The sequence below is a fragment of the Solanum lycopersicum genome, chromosome 12 (assembly GCF_036512215.1).
Source record: "Solanum lycopersicum chromosome 12, SLM_r2.1".
Classification (NCBI taxonomy): Eukaryota; Viridiplantae; Streptophyta; class Magnoliopsida; order Solanales; family Solanaceae; genus Solanum; species Solanum lycopersicum.
The window spans coordinates 60,535,282-60,553,209 of record NC_090811.1 but is presented as its reverse complement, the minus strand read 5'-3'; the positions used below and the strand labels follow the sequence as shown (position 1 = coordinate 60,553,209).

Below are 17,928 nucleotides of genomic sequence, written 5' to 3'. Positions count from 1 at the left end.
GTGTGTGTGACTATATCAACTCATGGTCACTACACTCATCCCAACATTTTGTTAGCTACTCATACGCAAACATAATTTAATCAACCTATGTGCCCCAAAATTATACTCCTCTAGGGTGACAAAGGGAACCTGATGTGAGACAAAAATTTGAGTGAGCAAAATAGGCTAGACCATTATCACCTCCCATTGGATCCAAAACTAGAGCCAGTGGCGTATAAAAGTAAATTTTGACTTACTATGGCTCAAACTAGGGCCGCGCATGGCAAATCAGCCAAGACGCTTGGTTATTCAAGTAGTGTCATCAATACTGTTTGTAGAGATATCTCTATTTTTTCAGATTTTTTTAATATATGTATAATACTAAAATTTTTCAACGGGTCTACGCCCCATGGCTTAGGGTGAGTCTGCCCCATGTGTTTAATCATGGTCTAGCTTATTTGTGGATATATATGATGTGATCCTTTATTAAGTTTATTAAGAGTTTCAAAAGAATATGTAAAATCAATCGAATTGACTGATCCAAATTGATTTATGTCATTTTTTTCAATAAAATTGTAGATTTTTATTTAGGTGTATAACCGTTTTGGACAATTGGAATATTTTTTTAATTCATGAAAAAAATCTAATTATTCTCGAACCAAACCGATAACCTTATGTCTATCTATATATATTTTATAAATTAATAATATGTTTTATATATATATATATATATATATATGTATATATATATATAAAACCTAGGTTCTACCTCTTTGGTGACTAAATGACTTTGAGTCTTTGCTCTTTAGTTAGTGTTTAATTAATTAGATTTAAAGTTAAAAGATACTATAATAGATACTCTACCAAACAATACAACAAAATTGGGTGCTTGAGATAATCATTTCAAAGAGATTAAGATAAGTTAAGTGTGTACCATGCATCACAAACAAAGAACAAAATAAAAAGGGTTTAATCAATCCTTCTTTACTCCTCTTGAGAAATAGAACTCTTCTAATTATGTAGTTTATGACGCAAGGAATCACCTTTCGTAGTCGTGAGCTAAGATATCGTAACTAAAAAGTGATGATGGGGTGACTGAGCATTGCAGTCCCATGGGACAAGATTCCCATAGTTCAAATGATCAGGCGAAGTGAGATTTGGGTGAAAAAAAAGGACATAATCAAAAATTTTATTTTTTGGAAGAACTTCCATGATTCATCATATTGGTAGGATATCCTAATCTTCATTTTAATGATTATTCATGACTTATGTTTTTTGTAGCAATTTAATTCATGAACAACGTTGCAAATTAGAGATTTTGATCTCATATTTAAAAGAAGAAAAGATGGAAATTAATGTGATTGGTTATGAGAGAAATTAACTCAATTTTGAAATAAATTTCATATTTAACCTCAAAGGTTTGAAGTTGACTTTTTAACCTCATAATTTTCATCATTATGGGTATCTATAGTTATGCATATTCACGTAGAACTCATATTTAATTACATAGGAACGCTGAATAAGGCAAAATATTTTTGTGATTTTGTTATACTACTGATCCAAGAAATATCTTCATAATTAAATTATAATAATTGTTGAAATAAAAGATGTGTGATACCATATGTGAGGTGATAAGCACTACCCTAGTATCAAGTGTCAAGTTTGGATACTTGTTCAATTATGTAATAACTTTTATGATTATTTGACATTATTCATACTCTGAAACACACTTTGATTATGTTTAAGTGATTATTGTGTTAATTAATTACGTGCTTAACATTAATTTAAAAATTTCATACACTTGATGATAACTGTCTCGTATGAATTTTTTATATACTTTATATATTCCTTCTGTGAGCATATGAAATTCTTATATGATCATGAGAACATCCCTTTTTTTTTTTTTTTAATTGATGATGTATTTGATTTATGCTTTGATGAGATATGATCTTGAATGAAGTGATGACAATCTTATATTCTTACATGTAAAATAATTTAGTTGATATTATAACGAAAAATGATACTACGTTAATATATGAATGATAGAATATTTCTTTATATGTCATGTTATTCGATATACTTATTAGAATTGGTGTGTACAAACGGATTCATATAAATATGACTATTTCATTGCATCATATTCCAAGAGTATTTTTTTGTGAAAAAATTAATAATTAAAATTCAAAATAACAACAATAAAGTGAACCAAATGTTAATTTCTTTTTATTTTTTATTTGAGATTCGAAATTGAAATCCCAATTGAATTTGAATCGCGGACTGTGCAAGTGAAACGTTAGGGTCCAAATGTTGAAAATCTTAAGAGTTAGCTGACGACTGGCGAGTGACATCAGTAGTCTCACCCCATAACCCCAGTTTTTATCCAAAAAAAACCCAATCTTTTTTTTCAAAACTTTAACCTAACCCTACAATTTTTAGACTCCAAATTCACTACGCAGAGCCCCAAAAACCTCAATTTTCCTTCAAATTCTGCTCTATTTTCGATTCAGTGTTTTGGTTTTGGATTCAATTGCTGATAAAGATTTGTTTTTGAAAATGGTGTTAGTGTAAAGTGCTGCTGGAGTTTGATTTTGATTTGTTTGTTTGCGATGACGGGAACGGGAACAGGAACAGGAGGGGAAGATGTTGATTACGAGAGCGATCCGGAGGAAGCGATGCTGTCGTTGAAGATGAGGCGGAGAGAGGCAAGTGATGATGAGGACGGAGGTGGAGAAAGTGGAAAAACAGAAAAGCCCTTAAGGAGTATTGATTCTGATGATGAGTCGGAGGGGCAAGGTGCTGCGGCGGTGTACGAGGATGATGAGGAGTATGTAGAGGAGGAGGAGGAGGAAGAAGAATTGTACGGGGAAGTTGAGGCTGTGGTTGAGGAAGCGGCTGAGGGAGTGAAGGAAGTTGTTGAGCAAGGAGGAGGTTCTACTCCAGGGGTTGTTGATAGAGATGAACATGATTTGCCGCAGGAAGAAGAGAAAAAAGAAAATGAACCCTATGCTGTGCCCAAGACTGGAGCTTTTTATATGCACGATGATAGGTTTGGAGACAATGTAGGCGGGCGACAGAAGTAAGTTTCACTTTAATTATGTTAGTTTAGTTTATTATGAATTTTTGAATTTAGATAGAGAGAGTACATTAGTGTTTGTGGTATATGTGGAAGGTGTTTTACTGTTGATTTAGTGATATTAACCTATCAACTTGCCAAAATTCCAAAGTAGTTAGGTCACCATTGCCGGTGTTATTATTTTGGACACCTACACCTTGATTAAGTGTCTGATTTTGCAAAGATATTAGTTAAACCTCTGCTGATAGGGGTTGTGTCGTGCCCTACACAGCATGGATTGGGATATCTAATGATTTCCTGTATAAAGGATAACTATACTTTGAGACTTGAGTCTGTGTCTGATTTTCCCATAAAAGTTGAAAGACAATCTTCTGGTGGAAGTTCTCGAAAACACAAGCTAGAAGATTGGGAGTTTCGAAAACACAAGCTAACTATCTTCTTGATCGCATCCAAGTTCCAAGTCTGGTTGCTTTTCCTTTGCTCCCTTTGTGGTTTCCTGATCCAAACCGCAACAGTCGAGAAAAACCTCCTTGAAAAGGCTTAAAGAGGATCATCTGGTTTAACACTGCAGCTGGCTATGCATAACAATGTGCTTTATGTGTGTTTCCTATGTAAAGATAAACCTCCACACTTTTGTTACGCCCTCCAGTTTAGAAATAACTGATGTTTCACAAAAGTCAAAACCTAGAAGGTATTTAATTCCTTTTCCCAAATGTATCCTTGACACATTCTTAACCCCAATGATAATTATGTGAATCTAAAAAGAAAAGACTATCATAACTAAGAGTATTTTACAAATAAGGCCTCTTAGTTTTAGGAGTAAGTGGATTTCTTAATCCATGTGCCCAAACCTAAACATCAATTGTTTTGGTCCGGAGGGAGTTTTAACTGATTCATTTTGCTTTGAAACAAAGACTTAGAAATATAGTGATTTTTGGGTTCCTTGACTATGCAGCCTCTTGTATGAATTAATCATTGAAGGATGAGAAATACCCTGAAAGGGAAGTGCAGTCAGTAATTTAAACAAAATATGTTTCCTTAATTGCTTGCACATATTAGTGAAATTGATAATGCTTCTTATCTTTAATGCTTCTTATCTTTCCCCCAAAACCCATCCTGTTCACGTCGTAGTTGTGCTGAATGTTGTAGGTTGTAATTATGATTTACTACAACATTTTACCATTTGTAAGCCTTCATTTATTATCACTAGTTTTATGTCATTGTCTCATATAATCATATTATTTAGGCAACTAATTATGAAAAAAATATTTTGTTTAGACGAATGTCTGGCGGAAGAAGGTTATGGGAATCAAAAGATGATCGTAAATGGGGCCATGACAAGTTTGAAGAGTTGACTGTGGAGCAGAGGAATTACGACGATGTGACTGCTTTGATTTATTTGCTATTCATTCTAGCATTATATTTTTCCTGTCTGCTAGTCATTTGCTCACAAGATTTTGTAAAATTCTCAGGATAGGAGAATATCAAGGGGTCGCTATCGAGGTCGTGGTAGGATGCGAGGGGCTGATAGTGGAGCTTCACAAGGAAGAAAACCCAGAGCGTACATCAATGGTAATGATCAGACTAAGGATAATAACCAGAACATTCAGAGTAATCCTTCAAAAGCTATCAGAGGTCGGGGACCAAGGAGGTACAGACAATCTTTTAAGGATAACGCTGACGCACCTCCTCCACCAAACAAGCAGTAAGTTTCAATTCAACTATTATTCTCATTTTTTCCTTGTGAAGGATCTTTTTCAATTCTTCTTGTCAAATCTAATTTTCAGATCTGGTCAGTCCGTTGACAAACCTTCACGTTATAGCACAAATGAAGCATCTGCTTCTGTATCAGATTTAGAAAAAGATGCTGTTACAGCTGCAAATCAAAGGTCTATGTCAAGATTGAATTATGCTTCTCCTCCATTTTATCCCTCTAGCTCTTCCAGTAAAGAGACTACAATAACACACAAGAGGGAAATGCAAACTGAGACAAGTAATCACAGTGTTCAGCCTTCTCTTTTGGGCGAACGTGCTGCTTCTGCACAATCAACTGCAATAATCCGGAAGGATCCGAATGATTCGTTTGGCATAAACAAGCTTAATATTGATGATTCTATTCCTGCAGTTGCTGGGAAGCCTTCATCCAGTTTGCAGTTGTCACCGGGGTTGTCTTCATCAATGAAGTCTACTCATCCCCAGGCATCGAGAGGCCAAGGAAGAGGATTTAATGCATCACCACATAGGAATTATCAATCGCCTGTGCGCAATAATCAAGTCAATAGTGTTTCTCTGCCAACCCAGCTCCACCCTGCACAACGATATTCTGCTCAAAGTCGAGGACAACCTTTTCTGCAAGTAACTGGTCAGCAGTTAGTACAGCAAACGGGTGCTGGATCTCAAGTTTCATCTCCCCCCAAAACAGCACAAGTTATGAATACTTGTGAACCTGGAGAGCTTGCATTTACTTCAGAGTCCAATAAATTAACGAGTTCCGTGGTTGCAAAAGGGAAAGGCAGTCTTCAGGGTCCTGGAAGGGGATATGGGGCTCACATTGTAGGTGCACCTGGAAACATGGGTAGTGGTCACAGTAATCAGAAGTTTTCTGGGACTCCAACCTTTCTTCCAGGTAGCCCTTTTATAGCCTGCATCATTATATACTAGTTTGGAACCTAAATGATGGATGAAAATTTAAAAGTGACCAAACTAAGTTGACAATATCTACATATAGTGCACTTATTTGGTGTGCTATACAAGTTCCATTAACAGACCAGGCTTAACGGCCATTATGGTCAATGGACTTGTATAGCGCACAGCGCACTAAATAAGTGCGCTATATGAGGAAAATGAAACTTGCCCTTTAACATTTCTTATTAATTATTTCTTGTTTGTTACTTGTTTATTCTTTCTTAGATTACTTGCTTATTCTTTTGTTTAGTTATTATTTCTAAAGCATGCATGTTAATTAGCTAATTTCTTTTGATGTGTTAATTAGTTAGTTGGTTTAATTACTAAATGTGTTATTTAGCTATTTAATATTAATGTTAGTTTATTAGATTAGTAATTAGTTCATGTTAATTTGTTAGATATATTTAAAATCAATATGTCTAAATACTTAATAGTTAAAAGATTGTTAATTAGTTTACTAATTTAAGTTGAAGATCATTTATTTAATCTGTTTTGCATATGATACATTGTAACTGTGAATTAGTTAAGAAAATTATTAATTAATTAATGTTTAATTAGGGTTGAACCATAAAAGGTATGAACCATACTAACAAGAAATAGTTGAGAAAAAGTGTTTGATAAATGAATACAAATCAAATGAACTTGAGAAACAAAATTAGGGTTTAGGTCTTGAAAAAATGTATGTACCAATAGAATTAAGATTTAGGTTTTGAAAAAAATGTACGTAGGTTTAGATCTTGTAAAAATGTAGCTTCTAATAAATTAAGGTTTACGTGTCGCAACTTGAAAACCTCAAACACCAACAAAATGAACATGAAAAATGTACGTACTAATAGAATTAGAGTTTAGGTCTTGAAAAAATGTAACTTCTAAAAAAAAATAGGATCTAGGTATTGTCTGCAAGACCTAAAACACTAACAGAATGAACTTTGAAGAGATGTATGTATATACTAATAGAATTAGGGTTTTTGGTCTTGAAAAAAATTAGGGTTTAACTAATTAAGTATTTAACTATATTGATAATAACTTATCTAACAAATAAACATTAACGAATCTAACAGATCAACAATAGCATTAAATAGCTAAGTTACACATTAATAGTTAAATCAACTAACTAATTAACACACTTAAAAAAGAAATTAGCTAATTACATGCATGCTTTGGATATAACAATTAAACAAAAGAATAACCAATTAAACTAACAAATAATAAACAATAAATAATTAAGAAAATAACATAAGAACTTAAACCAGACAAAAAAACGCAAGTGTTGAAGGACCGGCTTTATTTTCCTCATATAGCGCACTTAATAACTGCGCTATATAACCATTAAGCTTTGTCCCGTTAATGGAAGTATGTAGTTTACTTATATGTAGATTTTGTCAACTTCAATTGTCCATGCTATTTGGTTAGTTTTTGTTTTTTCATCCATCATTTAGGTTCTGTACTCGAGATATACCAAAAGATCGAAAAATATGGGTCTTGTTCCGAAACAGACTTTTAAGTATACTTGTTCAGTAGTGATCTTGTTTAGGCAAGCTTCTTTAAAGTTACATTTTTCTCTAGGAGTGGTTTATGCAGCATGTTATTTCTGTATGCTTTTTCTTGTTCTGTTTAGTAGCTAGGTTTTCTCTTCCATAAGTTATGCTCTAGTAATATCAAGTGTCCAGTAAGTGTTATAAACTGGTAATCGTATCATTTCTGTTTGGTAAGTAGAGTGATATTTGTACTTTTAACGAGACATTTTTTTTCTGTAATGGGATTTGCAGTCGTGCAATTTGGAGGCCAGCACCCAGGTGGCGTTGGAGTTCCTGCTGTTGGCATGGCCTTCCCTGGATATGTTGGTCAACCGGGCAATTCCGAAATGACATGGTGAGGTTATCTTTACCTAATCTGATGCTAACCAAAATGTAAACCCCCCCCCCCCCCCCCCAAAAAAAAAAATAAAAAAAATGAATAAAATATAATTGTAGTTGTAATAACAAGAGAAGAATTTGCCGTGTAGTGCATGGACATTTTATTGCGTAGGTTCTTTATTGTCATGCTTCACAGTTTGAGGGGATGGATTGACAGCTGTGGGGTGTGTAGGATCTTTTTCTCTGAATTCTTGGATATAATAAAATTCCTGCTCTCTTTTGATGTTAGATATGGATTTATAGTTTGAATAACTCGGTGTCACTAGATAAATATTGGTTTGAATTTTTCAGGTTGCCAGTTTTAGCTGGTGCTGCTGGAGCACTAGGCACACAATACTGTTCACCATATGTTACTGCGGATGGTGCTTACCATCCTCTCCCTAGTGGGCAGATATCATCTCTCGGTGCTGCTCCAATGTCAGTAGAATTCTTTGCAGATTGTTATGATATTTTGATTTCGTTGTTTCTCTTTCTACTAGCATGTACATGTTATTTTTGTTCTCTTGCATTTTCTCGTGTTGTTTTGCTCATATTCATCAGTAACTTGTTTTCAGTATATAACACAACTTTGGCTTTTATCATGAATTTTTGCATTAAATTTCACATGAGAATACAAGGAGTCGGGACAAGGTGACCGAATCAGAGCATTTACTTTTGAGTCCAAGCTTGTTCTTGTGCACCCAAAAGAAATTGGATAATCTGTGATTGCAATTCTAAGTATTGGACGGGTCTATCATCCGTTTTGGTACCTTTTGAAAATCGGAGTGGATCTTTCATGTTAAGAGTGTGCTATCTTAAAAAGAGTTCTTGTGCCATGCTTTCCTGATGATAGTTAAATCTGTATATGATTCAGCATCTCTATTTAATAGCCAACCTGTTTTAAAAATAAATCTACATTTTTAGAGTGATTGCTTGGTTTTTTGAAGTGTTGTAGCTATAGATGTTCGAAGCAGTGTTTGATTATAGACCTACTAAATTGTAAAGAAACATAACATTACTTCCTGTTTGCAGCAAAGAGAATAAGACAAGTAAACAAAATAGTGAACTGAAGCCCCAACAGAGCCCGCCTGGTAAGATATACCGACCCTTGTCTGTTACTTTGCTCAATTAATATTTCTACGAAGCCTGTGAATATGTAACTTGTATTCAGAAACAGCCTCTCTACCTCCACAAGGTATTGGTAAGGTTAGCGTACAATCTACCCTCCCCAGACCCCATTTTATGGGATTCACTTGGTATGATGTTGTTGTTGTGTTATGAAACCTTCCTGTAAATTATTGATCTTGTGTGCCCTTATCTCATTACCAGAGTTCACAAATGATGACTTCAGACTGCGACAGAAGAATCCTCGCAGGCAAGCTATAATTTATATTGCTGAAATGAGACCATATTTTAAATTTCTTTTCCAAACTGCTGTTTTCAATTGGCTTCATTTAGAATGTTGAGTTCCTTTGATCTCATCTTCTGTGCAGATATACAGAAATGAAGTTTGACCAATGAGATGGTACGCTGGTTGAAGCAGTTTGAAATAAGCAAATTAAGGTCAAAATCTACAGTTGAATATTCCATCTCTAGTTGCATGTTGCGAATCTCTTAAAGAAGTTTGTGGTGCTGCAGCCTTCTCTGTGGCCCTTCGTTTTCTCCAAAAATGTTGACTGGAGCATGGGGACATCTCATGTATTAGGTGTGCTTTAGTTAATGATTTTGCTCCCAGACTTCAATCTGATTAATTTTCTTTTTCTTTGCCAAATTATCCAGTATTTTGAAATTTCCAGAAAATATCATCCTTAAAGGGCGTGCATTGTTGCCTTTGATAAAATTTTAAAGGGTATGAATTACTACTGTAAGATCTCATTTGTTATCATTAAGATTTAGATGTTTGAATCTGAATGCATAATGATAAGATATTGTCTCTAGATTTGACTACTGAATGACTAAAACAATTTGTTTTTCAACATTTGAATGTACATAATAAATATACAATTCAAATAAAAATTAATTATATATTTAAAAATTAATAAAATAAAATCATTATTTGATTAAGAAAATAAGAATGAAACACCTTGATTGCGACTGATGATGGAGATAGGTTGCAGTAGTGGTGATGATGATAATAGACAAATAATTGTTAATGGCTAGTAATGATGGTGATTATAGTTGTGAGGGTGGAGGTGGTTGCTGTTGTGGTTATTGTCACAGTGGTGGCGATTGGTGGTGGTTGAATGATGAAGTTGGTTGATGTTAGTAGTTGGTGGTGTTGATGGTGGAACAACGTGTGGTGGTTGATGATGTGTTTGTGGTAGTTGACAGTGGTGGTAGTGTCTGATTGTAGTGGTGGAGGTGAATGACGAATTTGTGGTGGTAGTTGACAACAATGCTAGTTGTGATGCCAAAGTTTGTTAAGTAGAAGGAATTGACTGTAGTGGTGATATTGGTTGGTAGTCATGGTAGAGGTGGTGACATCAATGAATATAATTATTATAATGGAGGTAAGTGTGCTTGCAACAGACGGTAATGGTTAGCAACGGTTGGTTGTAGACGACAATAATGGTGGTCTACAATGGTTGTGGTTGTAATGGCATAGGTGGTTAGTGATGGTGGCTGGTTATCATAGATAGAGCGATGGTAAATATTATCTATAGAAGAATACTTCTTAATGACATTAAGATTTTGTTCTGGATCTAAATAATAAAGTCCAATTAAATCCTTAAATCTTAATTAAAACAAATGCACTTAATGGTCTAATATCTGAAATTCAGATTCAGACTCCATTAAAAGTGCAAACAACTGAGGTCGAAATCTCCTTATCCTCCTCCAAAAACAACGTAAGCAAGAAAAAATATTTATTAAATAGAGAAGGTACTCTTTTGGGCATCAAGGGGAAACATCAAACTAAACAAAATTCATGCAACAATTTTTTTATCTAGCCTATCAAGATTACTTTACTTCACATTAACTCTTAGAACTTCAGATTCTCATTTGTTTGAACCTATAACCGGTTATACCATTCTGATTCTGGATTTTATGATCCCAGGTTTGCTTGACAATTGCCTGCTCATGCTGCTTCACTTTGGAAGATACTCAGCAGCTTGACAGGTGGTTGTTATCTGTTTAAATATGTGGTAGCATTACAAATCTCATAACTTCATACTTTAGGTACTGTTTATATCTAAAAATATGAGTGATAAGTTCTTTTTGTCATATATTTTAAACTCAGGTTCTTGTGGCATGGTTTCTCGGCATTGGCAAATGATTAAAAGAAGATACTGGTGAAGGGTTCAGAAGTTGTGCAGCTGCTTTCTAGTATATATAAAACGTTTCTCTTCTAAATGTACTGTCGTCGGGTCGTTATGAGTTTTCCATTTGCAGCTCTAATTACTGTTGTTATTAGTAGATGCTTTTTAAGGTTTGGAATTTTCTGTTTCAGTCAGGAGAGAGCATAGCTTACTCAGGTGTTGGGTGATAAATTTTCTATTAAGACATTGATTTGTTTCTTGTTTGGTACAATGGTGGAATTAGTAATCGTTCTTGCTAATAATATTACTTTCTATTCCAGTGTTGGGGGGCAACCACATAGGAAATTTTCAGTGTACAGCGTGTGTCCTCTTTGAACTATATTTGATGGTTAGTATCTTGTCGTGTTAGTTGTAATTCATACTAGTTTCTTCCCAAAATATGTTGTGCTGCTCTCCTTGTTTGTTCCCTGGTTTACGAGATTCAGTTTTATGTTTTTGTATGTATTAAATTACCAGGTTGAATTAAATTTTTTATTTTTTGATAGCAAGTTTGTTTTATGTTTATATGTCATGGTCAATTCAATTGCTTTGGTTCATTTTGAATTGAAGATGTTGAGGTGGTTGTATGTGGACATACAAAGGGGCAATAAGATTATGAATGAGGATATTTGGGGTAAGGTGGTAGTGGCTTTCGTGATTGATCGAGATAAGAGATGCATAGTCACTAAGGAGGGGCTAAAACTTGGTTACAATTGGTATGGGTAGAGGTAGGTGGAAGAAGTATTCGAAAGATGATTAGGCAAGACATAACACAACTTTAAAGTTATCAAGGATATGACCTCAGATTGGAGGACATAGATGACAAGGATATGCCCTTCGATTAGAGGAGGATGCCATTGGGGTAGAAGTTTAGCAGACAATGAAATGTTGTCTTGCTTTTTAAGGGTTCAGTTTTGTTGGTGTTTGTTGTTATACTAGAGGAAATTTATCATTGTCGGTTGTTTATTGTGTTACAAGTCACACTCTTGTTTCTTTCTAGTAGGACTTGTTAGTTTCTATGATTTGTTTGCATTGCTTACCTTGTTAGTTGCTTTGTTTTCTTATTCATAATTCCACCTGTGAGATTTCATTCGGGACGTCAACACTACGTATAAACTTAAATCCTAGAACATTACTGATGAAGATGTTAGCAAGTTTAGCCATGCCAGTGTTAATGCAATTTGTCCCTTGATTATAAATTCTTGCTTGTACCAAAGGGTGTGATCTAGTAAATAAAGTGGTGGAGAGTTTTGAGATCTCAGACTCGAAATGTAACGAAGACAAAAAATCACTAGGTGATTTTTTTCATATGCACTTGCCTTGGTGAACAAAGTTCTCTAATATCTATTGCTATTGCTAGTGAAAGATGACACGTATTCATTGGGTGTGCAAAAATTAGTCCACAAAGGATACGTGAAAATTGGTCCAGACACCACGATTAACAAAAAATAAAACAAAAAAGAGTATAGCTTCTTGCTTTGGTAGGAAATACGAATAAAAACACAGATGACTCAACCTTTTACAACTTTTATTTAATTCAACATAAAGATAAAAGTAGAAATGATAAAAACAAGCAACATGAAATTACAAAGAACAATATATAATGAAGGAAAATACATAACATAGATCATAAATATTTTCAAACACCACAAAAAGCTTTTAAGGGATCTTTCTCTTTGTAGCCATGTGTTCCACAATATTTGAGATATTGGAAGTTATTAAATGACTTAAATTGCTTTGGATTCTCTTCATCAATTAACTCCTCTGGTACTTCAAGAGTCCCTCTCATAAAAGAGAACAATGCTAGTGAATACTTATCTTCATCTCCTTTCATAATCACTCTGTGGATTGGTGCATATACCCTACCATTGCTCCATGCCTATCATCACGCAAAATTATAAGCAGTCTCTTCGTCTCAATTTACGAGACATTATTTTACCAAACACAAAGTATAAGGAAGAAAAGGAGGTTTTTTGGTCTAAAACAAATCCTAGACAGTTTCTTTTGTTATAGACTAAAATTTAAAGTTAAAGTTGTTTGTGATTATAGAAAAGCGACATTGTTTCACTAGGCACAACGCCTAAGAAAAAATGAAAGACTTGTGAAATTTGTAGTCTAAAACAATTTTATGACGTTTTGTTGCTATAAACCATATCATTAATTAAAGACAAACTTGAGTTGTTTCCAATGGTACACAAGGGTATCATTTTTCGTGGGACAAACTAAAAAGTAAAGTGTGTCCATATAAATAAGGACGGAGGGTATAGTTAAATATGCTAAAGGATTAATAATATTCCTTTTGTTCCAAAAGAGAGTCCTGATTCAGAATACGAGGGTCAAACTAACTAATATTTGATGTGAATTTAAATATGGAATCTTTAATTCTTTAAAAATAAAATTTAACATTTAGGAACTATTTTAGAAGTACTTACGTTACCATAGTTATCACTTTAAAATATTTAGAAAGCTGAAAGTATATGAAATAATTATAATTAAAGAAAATATCATTTGATTATCCAAATAGTAATTATTAAGACAATATTTTTGGGATGGAAGAAGTAGCAATAATAGCACTACTAATAATAGAAGATTGAGTGTGTTTTGATATGAATAATTTGAGAGATAAGAATCAATAATAATTATATCTAATTGCTAGTTGAAACAAATAACATGAAGTTAAAAATTAGTGAAAGATAACTCTTAAAGAAAAGAAAATGACTTCTACTCATAATTGAAGTTATTTTTAGAACTAAACATCTCAATTACTAGATTTGAAATTTAATATTTATACACGAATTTTAACACATCAACGAGAACCTAGCCAAAGTTATTAGATTCATGGAAGATTGTATTTTCCTCCTTTTTATCAATTTTTTTTTTATAATCGAGGAATCAGTTTGCGACCCGTCCTTTAAAGCAATAACAACCTTCTAAACTCAGTGGACAATGGGTCTATCCCTCTACCTTTTCCCACTTAAATTACGGGCTTCGATTTGCTTGGTGTGGGCCTTGACCCAGCGACCTAAGTCACAAATCTCTCACCTTTTGCCACTCGAGCTCGGCATTGTGGGCTTTTATCAAACTTTTTAATATTTTTTTTTACAGAAATGGTCCCTTATACTTGAGGATAAGTTCAAAATAGTCCCTTAAATTGGTACTTCCTCTGTTCCATATTAGATGAGTATTTGATCTCTGGTTAAATCAGGATAATATAAATTAATCCTCTCCTATTTTACCCTTGCAATTTAACACGACCAAGTTTATACAATTTTCTAAGATGTAAGATTCTTTTTTTTCTAAGAGACTAATTAATATAAACAAAGATAAAATAGTAAAACTTATCAATCTATTAATAATTTCTTAATTATTGTGTAAATAGAAACCGTAAGTAATTCTTACCGTGAACGGCTCACCAGCTATGATTACAAGAGTCTTATAAGAAGAGGGATGAAAAGTAATCCATCTGCCATCTCTTGTTTGCATCTCCAAACCTCCAACTTGATTAGTGTCAATAATTCCCATAAATGATTTATCTCTATGAGGTAAATGACCTATACTTTTTTCATCATTTTTTGGGCTTCGATATTTAATTAATCTCATCAAATACATACATGAATTTTTTAGAGCTTCATAATGTTTCTCTATGCCATAACACTCCAATATCATACGAATAATCGTATCGTCTAGTTCAACAATTAATTTTGAATATGAAATCGATTCTTCACTGCAAAATATTAGCACTAAAGTTAATATTGAAACACGAAACAATTACAATCTTAAATCAAATCAAACCATTATAGATCAATGATACAAATGACCTAAACTAGAATTCTTGAACCAATTTAGATTTCGCGATAAAAAAATACTGATTTCTCTTAGTACTTATCATTTTAGATCACATAAAATAATTATTTATTCAAAGAGGTTAATTATTTTACTACACAAAATTAAATATAAAAGACCATGTTCTAAGGGTATATTTGATAAAATAATAATTCATGACCTACCAAATATTGTGATACTCCTTAAAAGTAAAAGGGTGTATATATATATATATATATATACATACATGAGATAGGAAGGGTTATTCGGATGACAAACACCTCTCACTTTCAACTCTAAAATGTTAATACGAATCATTGAGAAGCAAAAAAGCTGAGAGCTCCTAAGGGGGTAAAATAAAAAATTCCCTCAATTTCAATTTATATTGCGCCTTTTTGCTTCTCAAGAGCAAATTTAACTAATTTTTAAAACTGAATTGAGTTAGATCAGTAATTAACTCAATATTTTAAAATTAAATTTAAATACTAAAAATTGTATACAAAAATAAATTAAAATGATAACCATGACGAAAAGTACTTCTACATTCTAAAAAATTAATATGAGAGTTTATATAAAATTGAAAAAACGAAAAGTGTGACATAAATTATTTACCAGTATTTATGAACGTTGTCATTTGGCCACATCTTGTTAGCAAAATCCTTAGTTGCATCAATAGTTTCTCCATTGACGATACCAAAAAATTCAGCTAGAGGCATAGTGCTAAATTTCCCACTATAACCAAAACCATAAATATCACTATTATTTTTGAGTTTAGTTTCTAAGGGAAGTTTAAACAACTCCTTGCAATGATCAAACATGGCTTCCCTTAGCTCCGGCATGACTTTCTTGTACACTGCCGCAAAGCAACCGTACTCTTCCAACGCGCATCGGATTTCTCGAGACGTCGATAACCATGAGGTTGTGCCACTCCTCAAGGTCTCATTTGTGAACTCAATTATGGGAAGTTTTGGTTCTACTTGGAAAGCCATGGTGATGGACTAATTTTTTTTCTTTTGGCAATGGAAAGAAAACACAATGTACATACATATATATATACAAACAAATGAGTAGAGTCGTGTGGGGCGGAGCCAATGTGTTGATTACAGATTCGGTTGAATTCAATAATTCTAGTTTAAATTCAAATTCATTCAATATGTTATATATTATTAATTTTAAGTCCACAACAACTTAAAAGAATTAAAATTTTGAATTTATAAACTTTAAATTCTGGTTCAATTTATGCGTTTAACAAAGCTTTTGTCCAGAGAGGCGGTGGCGGATCGGAGCCACCTTGTAGTTAGGTTAAAATAATTTTTTATGTGTATATATATAATAAATGTCGTACCTCCTTCAACTATGTTTATGTGTCCACTTCAACTATGTTTATGTGTCCATTTCTTCAGATTTTGAGCATCCACCATTTGAAATTATCAGCTCTGCTGCTGCAGAGAGGGAGGCCCCAGTCTCAACTAGGATAGTTGTTAGTTATAAGTTTAGTAGAATTCAATAACTTTGACTCAAACTGTATTTATGTGTAATTAGAAAGTTCATTTAATGTATATAATACTTCCTTTATCGTTTTTACTAGTCCATTATTTTAAAAATACATTTTCTTTTTTACTAATTACTTTTAACATATATAAAAAAATATTTTTCATGTTTTACCCTTAATATTAGTTACCTATTCCCGTACCATTTTCAAAGACCTAATACTAAACACCAATCAATAAAGATAGTGTTGTACATGACAATTAATGTGTCATTACCAAAAATAACAAGTAAAAATAGATCAAAAAAATATTTATGTAATTAAAAACTTTATTTAATATGTAATGACTTATTAAAAACTCAGTAAGCAAATAATAATTATAGTTGAGAATCTATAAACTAAAATTTTAGCTCCCTCTTTGATTTCAACTTTGTCTTTTAAAACATTAGAAAATTCACCCGACACAAATATATAATAAGGTTGTTGTACTCCTATTTTATTATTATATCTGATTTTTTGATATCATCTTACTAAATTTAATGAATCGTAGGTACATCTAAAAATATAAAAATAAGTAGTAGCCTTCATATATAATTTTTGAATTTATTTTAGTAGATTAATATAGATTGAAGTATTTATTTTCGATACGTATCAAGCATATATTGTATATTAAAACCTGTTATTTCAAATCAACAAAAAACATACAAATAAATGACCTTAGCGCAATGCATCAAAAATAATTCTTATGGTAATTTATTTTATATATATATATATAATATATATAATAAAAATTGAAGGTGTTTGGAACCCACTATTTTCACCAAGAAAAATGAAAAGAAATTGAACCGAATCATGAAAGTTTGGAGTATACACAACTTTCGATTTTTAAGGATGACAATAATATTTTATTAAATAAGGTATTCTTCTTATAATAAGCATTACTATGAAGAAATTAATATAAAAGAGGGCAATTTTGTCAAATTCTCATTACATATACAATTGAAGTGAATTGTATAAAACGAGAAAGAGAGAAATTATATACAATTTGAATTGTATAAAACGAGAAAGTGAGAAATGGAGAACTGAATGATATAAAACGAGAAAGAGAAAAATTACATACAATTTAAATTTGTATAAAACAAGAAAGAGAGAAAGGCAAAAAGAGACTTGTGCAGGGAATAAAGACAAAATTGAATTATATAAAACGAGAAAGAGAGAGGCAAAAAGAGACTTGTGCAGGGAATAAGACAAAATTGAATTGTATAAAACGAGAAAGAGAGAAATTATATACAATTTGAATTTGTATAAAAAGAAAAAGCGAGAAAGGCAAAAAGAAACCTGTCCAGGGAATATACAATTGAATCGAATTGTATAAAACGAGAAAGAAAGAAATTATATACAATTTGAATTTGTATAAAACGAGAAAGGCAAAACAGACTTGGGCAGGGAAATGTTTGTATTGTATAATTATAAGTGTATAGGACGAAGATATATGTATTTGCATGCGTTTATACAATTTTCTCTCTCTTTATACAATTAGAAACACAATTTATACAATTCTATTGTATAAAGCGAGAAAGGCGAGCGACACGAATAAGCGAGCGAGAGAGGGAGAGAGGGACTGACAAACAATTTCCTATGGAACACAAATAAATCAAAGGGTAGCTACTATATTTATTTTATATTATT

General features: G+C 32.7%; 2 protein-coding genes across 24 annotated transcripts; one reads left to right on the top strand and one right to left on the bottom strand.

Moving 5' to 3' along the window:
* The first annotated feature begins 2,212 nt into the window (after positions 1-2,212).
* Positions 2,213-11,208, top strand: LOC101264103 (protein MLN51 homolog). Of its 23 annotated transcripts, none has more exons than XR_003244788.2 (13): positions 2,213-3,055; positions 4,331-4,433; positions 4,525-4,757; positions 4,840-5,678; positions 7,507-7,609; positions 7,945-8,070; positions 8,665-8,723; positions 8,962-9,007; positions 9,126-9,157; positions 9,271-9,337; positions 9,429-9,481; positions 10,688-10,749; positions 10,871-11,208. XR_003244788.2 is itself a non-coding variant. In XM_026028742.2 (10 exons), exons 1-9 carry the CDS (start codon positions 2,586-2,588, stop codon positions 9,151-9,153), a joined length of 2,007 nt encoding a protein of 668 aa, XP_025884527.2. In that variant the 5' UTR covers positions 2,213-2,585; the 3' UTR covers positions 9,154-9,195; positions 10,871-11,208. The 23 variants fall into 23 exon arrangements, 1 of the variants encoding a protein (XP_025884527.2); XR_003244786.2 differs by having other exon boundaries at positions 9,412-9,481; XR_003244771.2 differs by having other exon boundaries at positions 9,126-9,195.
* A 1,227-nt stretch (positions 11,209-12,435) lies between these two features.
* LOC101263795 (deoxypodophyllotoxin synthase) lies at positions 12,436-16,286 on the bottom strand. The gene is made up of 3 exons (XM_004252279.5): positions 15,363-16,286; positions 14,328-14,652; positions 12,436-12,807 (listed from the first exon to the last, which is right to left on the bottom strand). Exons 1-3 carry the CDS (start codon positions 15,737-15,739, stop codon positions 12,568-12,570), a joined length of 942 nt encoding a protein of 313 aa, XP_004252327.1. The 5' UTR covers positions 15,740-16,286; the 3' UTR covers positions 12,436-12,567.
* Positions 16,287-17,928: the final 1,642 nt, after the last annotated feature.